The 16,639-nt window shown below is 43.2% G+C and overlaps 1 protein-coding gene across 1 annotated transcript in view; it reads right to left on the bottom strand.

Annotated features, from left to right (window-relative positions):
- LOC149466002 (5-hydroxytryptamine receptor 3A-like) overlaps positions 1–15,291 on the bottom strand; it is a 35,048-nt gene extending 19,757 nt beyond the window's left edge. The window contains exons 1-4 of the mRNA XM_089673110.1: positions 15,279–15,291; positions 10,057–10,214; positions 5,156–5,200; positions 4,947–5,056 (exon numbers count right to left, since the gene is read on the bottom strand). Coding sequence (XP_089529236.1) covers positions 4,947–5,056; positions 5,156–5,200; positions 10,057–10,214; positions 15,279–15,291 — 326 coding nt within the window. The remainder of the gene's footprint in view (positions 1–4,946; positions 5,057–5,155; positions 5,201–10,056; positions 10,215–15,278) is intronic.
- Positions 15,292–16,639: the final 1,348 nt, after the last annotated feature.

The raw sequence follows: 16,639 nt of genomic DNA, 5'->3' as shown, positions 1-16,639 counted from the left end.
GTATCAATTTGTAATAATAACAAGAAAAGCAGTAAATAGATCCCCTGCAGTCAGCAACAATAGACCCCCCCCTAAACAACAACTGACCACCTGCAACAAAACACCCCCCCATCAGCAATAGTCCCTCAGCAGCATCAACAGATCTCCCCAGAGCCAGCATCAATAGACCCACCACCAGATAGCAATGATAGATCCCGCCCTCAATAGTAGATCCTTCCCAGCAACAACAGACCCCCCACTATTTTAATTATTTATTTCAGGTACTTATATAGCACTGTCAATTTACGCAGCACTTTACATATATATTGTACATTCACATCAGTACCTGACCCTCAAGTTGCGTAGAATCTAAAGTCCCTAACTCACATTCATACATACACATACGAGGGCCAATTTAGACAAGAGCCATTTCACCTACCAGCATGTCTTTGGAGTGTGGGAGGAAACCAGATTACCCGGAGGAAACTGATGCAGGCACAGGGAGAACATGCAAACTCCAGGCAGGTGGTGCAGTGGTTGGGATTTGAACCAACGACCCTAATACTGCCAGGCAGAAGTGCTAACCATTTAGCCACTGTGCTGCCCAACACTATCAACAGTAGACCTCCTGAGTATCAATAGACCCCCCCCTGCAAAAATAGATCCCCTAGAGGAACAATAGATCCCTCAGCAGCCAGCATCAATGGACCCTGCAGTACACCCCACCACTCCTTGCAATTACATACATTCAGTGCTGGAGATGCCGGAACTGCGTTCCCCCGCATTCCCGCTGAAAAAAATCCCTGGTAGTATTTATTTAAAAACACTCAGCATGCAGTACAAGACATAGGAATAAAAACAAACAAAAGGCGCCAGCACTTACAAATGTGGCCGCCACACAGACTCCATGTGGTGGCATGATGTCAGCACTCTAAACTCCATCCAACGCACTTCATGCTCTAGCGCTTCATCGGGGTCAAAGAGGGCTGAGTCTAACAAGTCCTATATATATATATATATATTGTATATACACATATGTGTTAGATTGAATTATTATTATTATTATTATACAGTATTTATAAAGCGCCAATAGTTCGCTCAGCGCTGTACATTACAAAGGGAGACAGAACATGTGACAGAACATTACCAATACAATGCAAAACATGAGGGGATTGAGGGCCCTGCTCTTTCGAGCTTACAATCTAGGAGGGAGGGGGTGGTGGCACAGGAGGAGATAGCTGTGGGGGATGGAGTGGTAGGAAGAGTGGAGGAGGTCGGCAAGTTAGCAGGGGGTGGGGTAGGCTTCCCTGAAGAGATGGGTTTTCAGGGTGCGCCTAAAGGAGAGGAGAGTAGGTGATAATCTGATGGGTTGGGGCAGGGAGTTCCAGAGGATGGGTGACACCCTGGAGAAGTCCTGGAGGCGGGCATGGGAGGAGGAGACCAGGGAACTAGAGAGAAGGAGGTCTTGTGAGGAGCGGAGTGTGCGTGCTGGGCGGTACTTGGATATTAGGTCAATGATGTAGTTCGGGGCAGTATGGTGGACAGCTTTGTACGTCAGCGTTAGGATTTTGAATTTGATCCGTTGCGCAATCGGAAGCCAGTGGAGGGATTGGCAGAGGGGGGTGGCGGAGACAGAGCGGTTGGAAAGGTGAATGAGTCTGGCAGCCGTGTTCAGGATGGACTGAAGAGGGGATAGCCAGCGGCGAGGCAGGCCAGTGAGGAGGGAGTTGCAGTAGTCGAGTCGTGATATGATGAGGGAGTGGATGAGCTGTTTAGTGGTTTCTGGGGTTAGGAACGTGCGGATTTTGGCGATGTTGCGGAGGTGAAGTCTGCATGAGTTTGTTAAAGATTGGACTTGGGGCTGGAAGGATAGGTTGGAGTCCAGAATGACACCAAGTACTCTGGCCTGCAGGGCGGGTTTGATGGTAGCGTTGTTGGATGTGACGGAGAAATCAATGGGGGGTGGTGTCCGGGCTGGGGGGAAGAAAAGAAACTCGGTTTTGGAGAGGTTCAATTTAAGGAAGTGGAGCGACATCCAGTCTGATATGTCGCTCAGTAGGTGTGTGATTCGGGCTGAGACCAAGGGGGTGAGGTGGGGGGTTGAGAGATAGATTTGTGTGTCGTCGGCATAGAGGTGGTAGTTGAAGCCGTGAGAGTGTATGAGTTGGCCAAGGGAGGAGGTATAGATGGAGAAGAGAAGGGGCCCGAGGACAGAGCCTTGAGGGACCCCAACAGAGAGGGGGAGTGAGGGGGAGGTGGTAGCATTATAGGTAACGCTGAAGGAGCGTTGTGACAGGTAGGATGAGAGCCAGGAGAGAGCAGAATCTCTGAGGCCGAGGGAGTGTAGTTTTTTGAGGAGGAGGGGGTGGTCGACTGTGTCGAAGGCTGCAGAGAGGTCAAGGAGTAGGAGCACTGAATAGTGGCCATTAGCTTTGGCGGTTAGCAGGTCGTTGGAGAGTTTGAGTAAGGCAGTTTCGGTGGAGTGTAGGGGACGGAAGCCGGACTGTAGGGGATCGAGGAGGTTGTTGTCGTTGAGGTGAGAGCATAGGCGGGTGTAGACGAGGCGCTCGAGGAGTTTAGATGTAAATGGGAGCAGGGAGATGGGTCTGAGGTTGTTCGGGTCATTGGGGTCCAGGGAGGGCTTTTTAAGTATGGGGGTGATGTGTGCATGTTTCAGAGGGGAGGGGAAAGTGCCTGAGGAGAGGGAGAGATTGAAGATGTGGGTGAGGGAGCGTAGGATGGAGGAGGAGGAAGGTCGTAGGAACAGTTGATTGGCCACCATCTTGCCGGCGGCTTTTTTTCCAATTTAAAATTAGATACATTGTTGTCTATGAAACAATGTACACAGCTGAGTAAAGATCAGTAATACGTCAATCAGCTCAAGACCTTAAAACAAAAATAGAACATTTTACATTTGAGTGCAGTAATTTACACGCATACACGTGCTTGTGCATCTCTAAACATGTTTACACAAGTATAAATGAATATATTAGAACACTGGGGAGGAAGCATTTTACTCATCTATACGATTACGCACATTGACGCGCCTATACGCGTGTTTACACAACGTGTATACAGAACATTTTACTCAGAACCTTTCTGTCAAGATCCTAAGTAAAAACATCAGTAAATTATTACACCTGTGTGCATCTATACCAGTGTTTCTCAACTCCAGTCCTCATGGACCCCCAACAGGTCATGTTTTCAGGATTTCCCTCAGATGAAACAGCTGTGGTAATTACTAAGGCAGTGAAACTGATCAAATCACCTGTGCAAAATAATGGAAATCCTGAAAACATGACCTGTTGGGGGTCCATGAGGACTGGAGTTGAGAAACACTGATCTATACTAATGTGGGATTTATTTAAACAAATGTATCCTTTAGTATATCTTTAAAGTGTATGTTACCCCAACATATCATATTCCTGTTGTCTGGTGTTCCATGTACTTGTATGAAAAAAGTATCCTGATCTCTATAGATTGCTTCCTTTGTGTGAAAAAGCTGGTGATCCTGCCAATCCTCATGCGTTCCTATTTCAAACTGATCACACTAAGCCTAGAAGCCCATCCTTTCCAGTGTGGTCAGTTTTTTGGGCTGTGCTGGGATCACAGCCTGCCTGTCCTCCAATGGTCAGCCTTGTGCTGACACGCCTCCCCTCCCCTGCACAGCTCTTTACTAGGAGGATCAGTGTACTGTTCTGTCTCTGCCTCCTGCTGACCCCCCCCCCCCCAACACACACAGTCTCCACCCCCAGCTCCCTTAGCCCTTTATGCAGCAAAGACAACAGGGATCACGTGCAGGGGCGGACTGACCATTTGGAAACTCGGGCACTGTCCGAGGGCCCGGGGTCAGTAGGGGGCCCCATGAGATGCCCCTGGTACCTTTTTCATAGGCTTTTTTGAGTTTGGACAAGGACACAGGGGCCCCATGATCCCCTATTGCCCGGGGGCCCCATGAGTTGTCAGTCCGCCCCTGATCATGTGATCACTTATAAGAAATGAAACAAAAGTATAAATATACTGTATAGACATAGTAAGAAAGAAACATTTTGTCTTGTATTTCTGGTAATCTGACAGGGTTATTTTACAAGTACTGTAAGCATTTATGAGTCATTTAGAGCAGCTGAGCAACTGATATTTTGTGTATTTATATCAAGAAAGGCACACAGGCTACTTGGTTAGAACTATAACTTATATCATTGTGTTCTATGCATAGTTCCATCTAGGACACATGCACTCTGTGTTGATTGGACTGTTCTTGTGTTAGGTTTCCTCCAGGTGCTTTGATTCCTTGCAAGAAAGTACTCTGGTCGGATATTTGGGTCCTGAATAAACTACCTCTAGGTCATGGGTGCTCAACCTGTGGCCCTCCAGCTGTTGGGGAAATAAAAGTCCCATGAGGCATTGCAAGGTTGACAGTTACAAGCATGACTCCCAAAGGCAGAAGCATGATGGGACTTGTGCAATAGCTAGAGGGCCACAGGTTGAGTACCCATGCTCTAGGGCAATGGTCTCCAAACTGCAGCCTGGGGATAAGATGCGACCCTTTGCTTGCTTTTACCTGACCCTTGGGGCACTATTTCATCCACTGGTACCAACAATAGGGCTTCATTTCCCCCCCGACACCAATTCCTCCCAATGACACCAACAATGGAGCCTAATGACACCAATGATGGGGTGCAATTCCTCTCAATGACACCAAAAATGGGGCAAAATTCCTCCCACTGACACCAATGATGGGCCAATGTTTTCTCCCACTGACATCGGGACATTTTTTACTTCCGTTTTCTACTAGCCCCCTAAAGTTTGAAGGACAATAAACTGGCCCTTTGTTTAGAAATGTTTGGAGTCCCCTCCTCTAGGGTATGTATGCTTGTCCGATTGTGATTGGGGCTTTAGATCATATGCTTCTTTTTGGCCAAAGGCTGATGTGAAAAGTCTTCATTTGATTTATTATCAATACTTACAACTCCATGACCACTATATCTGGGATCCAGATGAGTTGTCTAGGAATGGAAATTTGAGTGACGTTGTCGAATTTTGTGGGATCCCAGGTAAGAAATTCATCAACCCAAGACTAGACAAAACAAACAGATAGATAAGCATAGAAATAAAAATAACTTGAAACATAACATTAAAAAATAAAATAAATATAGCTAGAAAAACAGATATTTACCTGTTTAAGCCAAAGGTCAGTTCTCAACACCTGGCTTTTTTCCTCCTGTTTAGAAAGAGAGTAAATGTATTTTTCTAAAAATGGTGAGCATGCAGGCTGCAATGTACATTTTCAAATGGCAATTGTATTTTCTTTATACAAAAATTCATAAAAAATACTTTCTTATTGAATATGTGCATTTCTGTTGAAATGTGAATGACCTTGTAAAAGTCATCACGTGTTCCACTCCTGTCTGAGAGTTAATAGGGGATCCATTCAACTCATTTATCACATTCCTTTTTATGTTTCTTTGGAACTTTCAGTGTACTGTTTGAGCTGTTTTTGTTCTCCGCTCAAATTTCCGTTTACAATGCCTTATACTGAGACCTCCTGACCATAAAGCTGCTTATACAATTAAATAAACATATTTTTTTTCACTTGTTATGCATAGCACATTTTGTAAATGTTTTTCTGGAGGCTCTGATTGTCAACAAACAAGTGCTGGAACGCCACAGCTACAATGAATGTCCCAAGTGGATCTGTTAGCTTCCTTACAATGATTTTGGGTCAATTTTATTTAAAGGAGAAGTACAGAAATGTAAAAAATAAACATACACACTCACCTATCTGCTGCAGCATTGAACCAATTGTCCCCCACTGGCTCTAAGCCTGAGAACTGAGCGATCACATGACCACTGATTGCTTAGTTCTCAGTCTGCTCTGAGCAGAGAGTGATGACTGTCAATCGACGCTTTCCTCTGCCCCTCCAGCTTTCACTGGTGCTCTGGGCATAAGTGGCTGGCTCAGGCTCTTAGTGGCACCCTGAGAGTATGAGCCAGCTCTCTGTAAGACATCTTGGTGGATCCTGACATTATTGTCGGGATCTCTCAAGATCTCTATGATGTCAGTTGACAGTGGTCTTTAGCCCCCTGTATGCTGATTCTGGGTCACAGAAGTGCAAAACTGAATGCACTCCTGTGACCCACATGATAAACATGGCCAAAAGTCCTATGACCATACTTCTCATTTAAAAACAAACATTTCTGAACTGATGTTTATAATTTTTTTTTTTTGCTATATACAGTATATGATCTTTCCAAATAAACATTAAAATCCTAACTCCAGCAAATACTTAAAGCGGAGTTCCACTCACTCTGTAAAAAAATAAAAGTCAGCAGCTACAAAAACTGTAGCTGCTGACTTTTAAAAAACAGCCACTCACCTGTCCCATGATCCCGCGTTGCCCCCGCCGCAGCCCGTTTCACCGGCCGTCCTGTATTCCAGGCGCCAGCATCTTCAGTGTGGGCACCCGGCTGTGACAGCTGCGCACGTGCGAGTAGCTCTGCGCTTCCTGAATGGCACAGTCATCTTCTGGGACCTGTCACGTGTCCCACATGACTTCGGGGAGGGAGGGTAGGAGGACAACTTCGGTTTCTGATCGGTTAGGCAGTCACAGCAGAAGTGGGAGTGGGTACCTGTCAAATTCGGGTACCCGTTCCCCCCCACTCCCCAAAGGTGCCAATCCTTAATGGGGAGTGGGGGACCAATCTTTAAAGCGGAACTTCCCCTTTTGGGTGGAACTCCGCTTTAAAGCAGAACTCTGGGCAAAAACTTCTTTAAGTGTCCATGTTGCTCATTTCCTACCGTCATTGAATACGTCATTCATCTTCTGGTTCTCTCAGCATTTGCTCTGAAATAGCCTATTCATTTTCAAATCAAACCAAAAATTCTCTTTGGTTTCCTGTTTGTAAGACCAGTGGCTTCTATGCCTCCTATTCCCCCATCCACTGGTTTGGGCACATCCCTTCTGTAGTTCTTTCTCCAGGAAGAAATTATGTAATTCAGCCCCACTTACAGTGGTGGGAGGACTGAGACTCTCAAACACTTTCAACATGTAACGTCCTGGTGTACCCGCCCACATTCACTACAATTCCCTGTGGTTGATGGGAAGTGTAGTTTCCTGAGAGGAGAAGATATGATGCAATCCTTACTGTTGCACCTCCTTCTTGGCAGAGCAGAGGCTGTTATCTTTTGAATTACAGAAATGAGGTCATGAAAATTCAATTAGATTTTTCTTCTAAATGGTAAGGATTTCCAGAATGTTATTAACTGTTTAGTGTTTTGTGTAGGGGGTGTAATAATGGGTGACTTTTTTTCCTATCTTGAAATTCTTCTTTAAGGTGAGGTGCTAATAAAAGTTGACAGCCATTACTGTTAATCTAGAATGTTAGCTGGTCCAAGGTCAAGGAGGGTGCCACATTCACTTTGTATATGTAACAGCACACCAGTCACTGTACCATTAGCAGCAAAACTAATGATAGGGATTCTGGCATTGAAAAGGTATATATTTGTGGCCCTAATATTCACAATACAGCTCAGGACTGCCCGAAAAGGAAGATTTAGTAGCAACTTAGCAAAATGTCGTATGGCATTCAAAGTATTAAAAAGTATCACATTTACATCAAAGTAAAAAGTATCAAATTTACATTTAAAAAAATGCAAAGTGCATATGCTTTTGAATGTCAGGAGCCAATTACTCAATGTCAAATCAAATAACAATTACAAAGTGTATGCGGTAATGAAGATCTGTCAACATACATATTTCTTTTTATGGAAAATCGGAAAATGATGTAATCTCCTGGTTCAAACTGTCATGTCATAACTTCCTAAACTGAATAGAAAGAGTTGGATTTTCTTATACAAATCATTGGATGCTTTAAATGTTTTCCTGTTTTTATTCTCCCTTGTTTCCTATTATATCATTTAAATAATGACTTACATTAGATCAATCTGTTCTTGTGGCTACTGTCTGTGTTGTTTGATTGAGGTTTCCTGTAAATTTAAATATTATATCTAGAGAATTTGAAAGGACAGATATTTGACTGTTCATTTGTTTTATTACAATTCAGTGGTCAGTGGTTTTACCATGGAGGACAAACTACACAAACAAGAAGCAAACACAATTAAAGTGGAACTTCAATCTCTCAATCAACATGGACTATTTTTAACCACTTGAGCTCCTGAGGATTTACCCCCCTTAATGACCAGGCCTCTTTTTGCTACTCGGCGCTGCACTAATTCAACTGATAATTGCGCGGTCATGCAATGCTGCACCCAAACGAAATTTACGTCCTTTTTTTCACACAAATAGAGCTTTCTTTTGATGTAATTTGATCACCTGTGCACTTTTTATTTTTCACGCTATAAACAAAAAAAGGCCAAAAATTTTGAAGAAAAACAATATTTTTTACTTTCTGCTATAAAAAATATATAGTAAACTCAAAGTTGGTTATAAATTTTGGCCAAAATGTATTCTGCTCCATGTTTTTGGTAAAAAAAATCCCAATAAGTGTATATTGATTGCTTTGTGTGGAAGTTATAGCGTCTACAATCTATGGTATAAATACTGCAATTTACGCCATTTTTCTGCTGCGCTAGTTTAACGGACAATTGCGCGGTCATGCAATACGGTACATAAATGAAATTTACATTCTTTTTTTCCCCACAAATTGAGCTTTCTTTTGGTGGTATTTGATCGCCTGTGCGGTTTTTATTTTTTGCGCTATAAAAAAAAGCTGACAATTTTGAGGAAAAAAAAACAATATTTTGGACTTTTTGCTATAAAACATGTCCAGTAAAAAAAAAATGCAAAAATCAAATTTAGTCATAAATTTCTGCCAAAATGCATTCTGCGACATGTCTTTGCTAAAAAAAAAACCAATACGTGTAAATTAATTGGTTTACGTGAAAGTTATAGCGTTTACAAATGGCGGGAAAGATACTGGGATTTTTAATTTTTATTTATACTAATAATGGCGCCGATCAGCGACATATAGCGGCAATCAGCGACATATGGCGGTGACCAGCGACTTATGGAGGGACTGCTGGACTGCGGCGGACATTTTGACACTGGGGGGGAACTGACTTGGGGTCACTGACATCCCCAGTGACACCAATACAGTGATCAGTGAAAAAAACCCACTGAAACTGTACTAATGTCACTGGGGAGGAAGGGGTTAACATTTTTAGAATTTGCTGTGTAAGGGGAGTGTTTTACTAGGGGGCGGGGGTGTGTACTGGACGGGGGGAGGGCGGGGGGAGCTGATCGAGGGAGAGAAACTCTTCTCTCCCTCTGCAGCTTGTCGGCAAACTGTCACAGAGCAGGCTGTGTGTAAACAATGCAGCCCTGCTCTGTGTCAGTGATTACCGCTCATCGCGGGAAAACGGCCGGTAAAAACCGGCCGTAACCCGGCGGCGGAGACCCGCTGCTGACACCCGCGGGACAGAGGCGTGCGCCCCCTACCTGTTTTGAAGGCAAGCCGTTTTAAAAAGTGCTTTTGCCTACGAGCGCCGCCCTGCCACCGTTTATATGCGGTGGCTGGGCGGCATGTGGTTAATCCTTATGCTGTTAGCATTAGTAAATAGATAGGAAAGTATATCATTTTTACTTGTTTTATACTTTTTTTACATTTCTTCAGTTACTTCATGGTTTCCATGCCTAGGCAAATGATGTCATACATCCCAGGAGTCTTCAGGAGGGGAGGAGGGGTTTTCGCAGCTAAGCACACCCTTCTGCCTGAATACCTGAGCTAAGGGCAGATGGATTCCAGGAAGTAAATGCTACATGAATCATCTGCCCTTACTCAAGATGCAACATCCAGAAATACTTAAGGGTGTCTTTAAAAGTGATTTCTCATTAAGATAAAGCATGGAGACATGAATGGATGAGTTTGCTTTGAATAATAAAATTAAATTAAATAGCATTTTTAGCAGGTTTGTGGAGGTCAGAGCAGTGTAGTTCCGCTTAAATGTATAGTTTACATAGAAAAAACATTTTTACATGGACTGCCAAATCAGAGAAAAGACACATAAAAGAAAACAGAGGAAAAAAGGGAACATAAAATAAAAGTAGGGAAACTTACTACTCCCAAAATGGCAAATATAATGATCTCAATATCCACTATGGTTGTGTGTCTCCAGTTATGAACCGGCCTTGTCCCCTTCTTATATCCATCCATCAAGTGGTCTGAAAGTCTTACAAGGGCCGGCTTTGTTTGATCTGAGCCATTGTTTTGTTGGGCTGAAAAGTAAGAAGAGTGAGATGATTAAGAGCTTGTTCTTCTAAATAAAATATAATGGTGTGATCATGTTAAAGAGACCCTGGGCTCAATTCACTAAGCAGTATCTACTGCTTTAAGAACTGCAGTAAAATACTTTGATGATTTTTGTTTACATTCTGCTGCCAGAGGGGAACCCTGCTATGTTATACTATATGTTGTTAAGGACACGACGGACACCCGCTCCTTAGCAACCAGCTATTTACTGGTTGTTAAGGGCGCTGACGGGTGCCAGCTCTTTAACAACCAGAGCTAAGTGAATATATTCCTTGAATAATGTATGGCTAGACCACGAATTGTTCAACAAATGTATGTATTTATTTATATAGTTTAGTGAATTGACTTTATAATCTGTTTATGCGGTATTTACCATGCGTGTTTTACTGAACTGACATTTGAATATGAGATAATTGGAAAAAATGTGTCATGTGATCCAATTATCTCATGTGATATTCTTTAGTGATTTGAACCCCCTGTCACCACAGCTTACTTTGTAATTAAATAATATGTAAACCCAACATTTTATATGCCTGATATGTGTCTGCTGCACCGTGTACATGTATGAAAAAGTATCCTGTTCTGTTATTATTGCTTTATTTGTGTGAAATCTCTGGTGTTCTTGCTAGTCCTAGATTGGTCAGTTCTCGAGCTGTTCTGGGAAATCACTGTGTTCTCCATCAATGATCAGACTTGTGCTACAAACCTCCCACCCCCCAAACCCTTGCACATCCATTCACTGGGAAGCTCAGTGTGCTGTGGTTTATCCTCCCTGAGCTCCTTAAGCAGCTGAGAACAGAGGGTATGTGATCACTTAAAAAAAGCAAAAAAAAAGGGTATTTAGAATTTTTTTTTTAAATGTATACAGAAACATTTTGCCTTCCATTTCTATTGTTAAACTGAATGGGTTGTTTTAAGTGAGGGTTCACATATACTTTAACCTCTTCCACCCGACATATAAGGAAATGACTGGTGGGCGGTGGCTCTCTCGTTCTGGGGGAACGTCATATGACGTTCCCCCAGGGGTATACAGCACGGTGATCGTGGTGTGCTGGGTCCCTGGGACACAGCAGATCACTGATCACAGTAAAGAGCCAATGACACAGGCTCTGTCATGTGGTCAGCTGTGTCCAATCACAGCTGATTGCATATAAACAGGAAATGCCGGTCATCGGCTGTCCTCTCCTCACGCTGACAGCTCGTGAGGAGAGGAGAGCCGGTAAACGGAATTCCTCAGAGCCAATGAGGAGAGACAAGGGACAGGGCAGAGCTATGGTTCAGGAGCAGGGGCGGACTGACCATTTGGTAACTCGGGCAATGCCCGAGGGCCCAGGGTCAGTAGGGGGCCCCATGAGATGCCCCTGGTACCTTTTTCATAGGCTTTTTTTGAGTTTGGGCAAGGACACAGGGGCCCCATGATCCCCTATTGCCCGGGGGCCCCATGAGTTGTCAGTCCGCCCCTGTTCAGGAGTGAGCCTGCTTGAGTGCCCGCATAGAAAACTGCTTGCTCTGGGGACAACAGCAGGAGAGAGGGGCCAGGAGCACCAGCGGGGGACCCCAGAAGAGGAGGATTGGGGCTGTTCTGTGCAAAACCACTGCACAGAGCTGGTATGTATAACTTTTTTTTTAAAGATTCCCTTTAGTAACACTTTAAAGGTGAAGGGATGGATTTTTCTTCACTGTCTGTTCAAGCAGCCTCTCATACTGTTTATAAAATAACGCATTTCAGCCATTTACAAAACATTCTCTCCCACTTTATTTGCAATTTGTCCTGAGCATATGCAAAACCTTTCCTTCATGTGGATTGTTTGGGGTTAGATACATTAGGTCTTCTGGGTGCTACTCATGTAACATACAAAGTGGAGGGAACCAGCCAGGGGTGGACTGACAACTCATGGGGCCCCCGGGTATTGGGGATCATGGGGCCCCGTGTCCTCACCCACACTCAAAGAACACCCAAAAAAGCCTATAAAAAGGTATCAGGGGCATTTCATGGGGCCCCCTACTGACCGCAGGCCCTTGGGCAGTGCCCGAGTGCTCGAATGGTCAGTCCTCCCCTGGACCCAGCTGTTATTTTACACCCTTTGGAGCATTGTCAGTTCAGCCAGATACTGTATGACAGAAATCAGCCTAAATACTTCATGGTAATAAGCATTACAAATTACCTTTTAGATGTTTTCTGAGTTACAAAATATGGTATTTGGTATAAATAGGTATATGGTTAGTGTAAATACTCAAAATGGACCTTACACTAAAATGCAAGGTCTACTTAATTTAACATGCCTCCCATGTTATTCTAAAATGCCGCATTATGCTGTAAAGAAATCTGGGAAGAAAAGTTAGATAATATATTTACCTTTACCTTCCTTTCACTCAGCTCTACATTGGGGTGGGTGGTGTCAAGATCCTTCTGGAAAAGATTATGGGAGTGCTGACTATCCCAAATCTCATGAAGAAGATGCTTATGCATGGATCCCCATTGTTTCCAGGATATCATTGGAAGGACCGTGACATTACCCTCACCATACACTAAGTGAAGGGTAGGTAATAATGAATTATTTAGCACTGATGCAGCATTTTGGAGCGGGGTTGTATCTTTTGGCTGCTTCAATTTAAGTCCTTTGTCTGAACTACATTTATCAGCTCTCTGTTAACAGCAGATTCTGCTTGCACCACTGATATCAAGTTTAACCCTTTCGCTGCCAGAGCCGTTTTTGTATTTTTTTTTTTTTTGCACACATGTTTAAAAAGTTATTTTAGGCCTGAAGATTACACAAAATTCCAATTTTTTATGTCACACGATATTACCACAAAGGTCTAGAAAATTAAAAATTTCAGTTAAAAAACACACTAAAGTGAATTTTAGGGCAAAACAACACAATAAATTACCCAATTTTTTTTGGTAAAATATAAAAGATGAGGTTGCACTGAGTAACTAGAAAAGCTACAATTTCTGGGGAAATTGTGTGAAGTGTTCTTGCCTCCACCAGTAGTCTACAACTGAGGAAAGAACAAAGAGAGGGCACACAGGCCTAGTGCATTGCCGTAAAAAATGTTTAATAAGAAATAAAGTAGGTGTTGTACTCAAAAACGACAATAAAGTCAAGGCACATTATAAAAGAACAGCTGGGTCAACACCGCGCTGAGTAACAGTCCGTAATGGGAAATGTAGACATCCAATAGCCTGACGCGTTTCCAGGACTTGCCTCTTCCTCAGAGCCAACTGACCAAATGTCTGCTCCCTCTTTTATATGCTCACTACTAGTTGAACCAAAGGTCACATGGGCTGTCCTGGACACTCCCCTATGCAGGTGGAGGAGTCACAGGGGCAATTGACATAGTATAAGTAAACACAAAAGATCTATAAAAATATATAAATATATATGTCTAAATAAAACCATTGAAACTAGTGACAATCGTAAAATCATATAAACCATAAGAAGCATGAAAATGAAAAATAAAGAAGTAGAAAGTTACACATATATATAAAGAAGTTTTTATTTTTCATTTTCACACTTCTTATGGTTCATATGGTTTTATTTAGACATATATATTTTTATAGATCTTTTGTGTTTACTTATACTATGTGACCTTTGGTTCAACTAGTAGTGAGCATATAAAAGAGGGAGCAGACATTTGGCCAGTTGGCTCTGAGGAAGAGGCAATTCCTCGAAACGCGTCAGCTGTTGGATGTCTACATTCCCCATTACGGACTGTTACTCAGCGCGGTGTTGACCCAGCTGTTCTTTTATGATGTGCCTTGACTTTATTGTCGTTTGTGAGTACAACACCTATTTTATTTCTTATTAAACATTTTGTATGGTAATGCACTAGGCCTGTGCGCCCTCTCTTTGTTCTTTCTTCATTCAGTATATTTGGATTCCCCCGGTCTGTTGAGGGCAGCAAGGTGTGCATGTTCCAGAACATTCTTAATGTGGTTGTAGCCTGCATCGAGTCCATCCCCAAGCGCAGGAGCATTTGTGTTTGCTGGTTCAGTAGTCTACAACTGGAGTGGGCGGAGTAACTGGTTGGAGTGGGCGGAGTAACTGGTTGGAGTGGCTGGAGTAACTGTGAAAAGGTTTTGTCAGCTCCCACTCTAGTTTTGAACATTCCGCCATTCATTCCTATGGGACCAATTTCACCACAAAAACGCCGATATTTCGTGAACCATTCGGCGAAACGTTCCACAAAGTAATAGCACACCAATCGGGAACAATCTGCACGTTAGGTATATTACTGTCTATGTAGTGTAAAAACTGTGGGAGGAGTTAGGGTGGTAAATTTGGCTATAATAATAAGAGTATATATGTGAGATAACAGTAAGTGGTCTTGCCATGTAAGAACACTTAAAAATCTACGCAACATGCCAAACCTTAAATTTGTGTGCTCCTAAGAAATGATGACAAACTTCAGTACCCCATATTTTCTATAGGTGATGCTTCAAAAGCCCCCATAGGTCATCAGTTTAGCGTTTATGGAGGAGGTCTTGTGCTAGAACTATTGCTCTCAGTGCGGCATGTGCAGTTATATGTAACACGGGTATCACAATTGATGTTTTCATGCATCGGCGCTGAAATGTCCCTTTACGTCTGTACGTGCCTATGTGTAGGGGTGGGGGGCCTCAAAATATTTTTTGGGGGATGTTATGTGCGTGGGTGTAACTTTATTTTGTTACTTAATTAACTTTTTTTTTCCATCACATGTGATGAAAAAAAAGTTAATCAAGTAACAAAATAAAGTTACAACCAAGCACATAACATGCCCCCCCCCCACCCAAAAAATAAATGTTGCTTTTTTAGGTGACAGCTTCTCTTTTTTAAGACATGCAGGGTCTGAAAGACCCTGCATGTCTTCTCCAGCCTCCACTCAATGTATTGCAATGCAGAGCATATTACAATACATTGCTTCTCAGCTGTCCTAGCCAAGAAAATGACAGCATTATCCCAGAAGTAATGTCACACATATCGGGTCACAGAAAGAAGGGGAGGAGAGCAAACTTTCATCTGCTCTTCTCTCTTCCCTCCACCCACTGGCACCCGCCATGGTGCTCCCAGGACCCACGGATGGGAAAGCGGGGCCCAGATACATGGAGGGGGGGTACCCATACTGGGGACTGTGGAAACGATCGGGCAGCAGCGCAGCCACCCAACTGCTTCCACGTGATAGGCAGGAGTCTGCCTGTCAGTTTTATACACAATCCCAGTGACTGCAGCCACCAGTTTGTGTAAAAGACCCCCGCTATCAGGTCACATGACATATGGACCTGGCAGGAAGGGTTAAAGGCTAAATTCCCCTTTAAAAACATATTACATGTTACACGCATATTTAGCATGTAACATGTACCTAAGCACCCACCTTGCACTCCAAAGTTCCCTCCCTGTGACACCATTCAGGGTTTGTTTTGCCCTGCAGATGCTGTTACTTTTAGATTCAGTGAGGCTGTGAGGGTGGAGCCGTCATTCATTCAAAGAGATCTGTGAACAAATAAACTACAAGTTCTGTCTGCCATCGTGGCAGCTGGACTTGTCCTTCTCAATGGAATACAAGTGCGGTAATCAGCTAAATCAGAATAAAGCTGGTAGAAAAGTACAGGAGCCTGGTATTGCTCCTGTGAACCACTGATCATGGCTGTAATGCTTTGTAGGCTCCCATGGGAAAATATAATAAATGCACATTTTTTCCCAGCAAAAATATGTTCATTTCTTATTTTTCCCTTAACCACTTGAGCTCCACAGGATTTACCCCCCTTAATGACCAGGCCTTTTTTTGCTGTTTGGCGCTGCACTAATTCAAATGATAATTGCGCGGTCATGCAATGCTGTACCCAAACGAAATTTACGTCCTTTTTTTCCACACAAATAGAGCTTTCTTTTGGTGATATTTGATCACCTGTGCGCTTATTATTTTTTGCGCTATAAACAAAAAAACCACGAAAATTTTGAAAAAAAAACAATATTTTCTACTTTCAGCTATAAAAAATATATCGTAAACTCAAAGTTAGTCATAAATTTAAGCCAAAATGTATTCTGCTACATGTTTTTGGTAAAAAAAATCCCGTGCATTAGCGGGCAAACTGGCACTATCTAGGAGGGGCGCTAACACTATCGGAAGTCACCAGTGACACTTATACAGTGATCAGTAAAAATCTGTTCACTGATCAGTGACACTGGTGACAGGGCAGTGAAGGGGTTAACTGGGGGGGGGGGGCGATCAAGGGGTTAAACGGGATTACTGGTGTACTGGCGGGCAAACTGGCGCTATCTGGGAGGGGCGCTAACATTATCGGAAGTCGCCAGCGACACTGATACAGTGATCAGTAAAAATTGGTTCACTGATCAGTGACACTGGTGACAGGGCAGTGAAGGGGTTAACTGGGGGGGGGCGATCAAGG

The sequence above is a fragment of the Staurois parvus genome, unplaced genomic scaffold, assembly GCF_062004578.1.
Source record: "Staurois parvus isolate SC_StPar_1 unplaced genomic scaffold, SC_StPar_1.0 ptg000135l, whole genome shotgun sequence".
In the NCBI taxonomy this organism is placed as follows: Eukaryota; Metazoa; Chordata; class Amphibia; order Anura; family Ranidae; genus Staurois; species Staurois parvus.
Note: the sequence above shows the minus strand (reverse complement) of the source record. Positions and strands in the feature narration are given on the sequence as shown.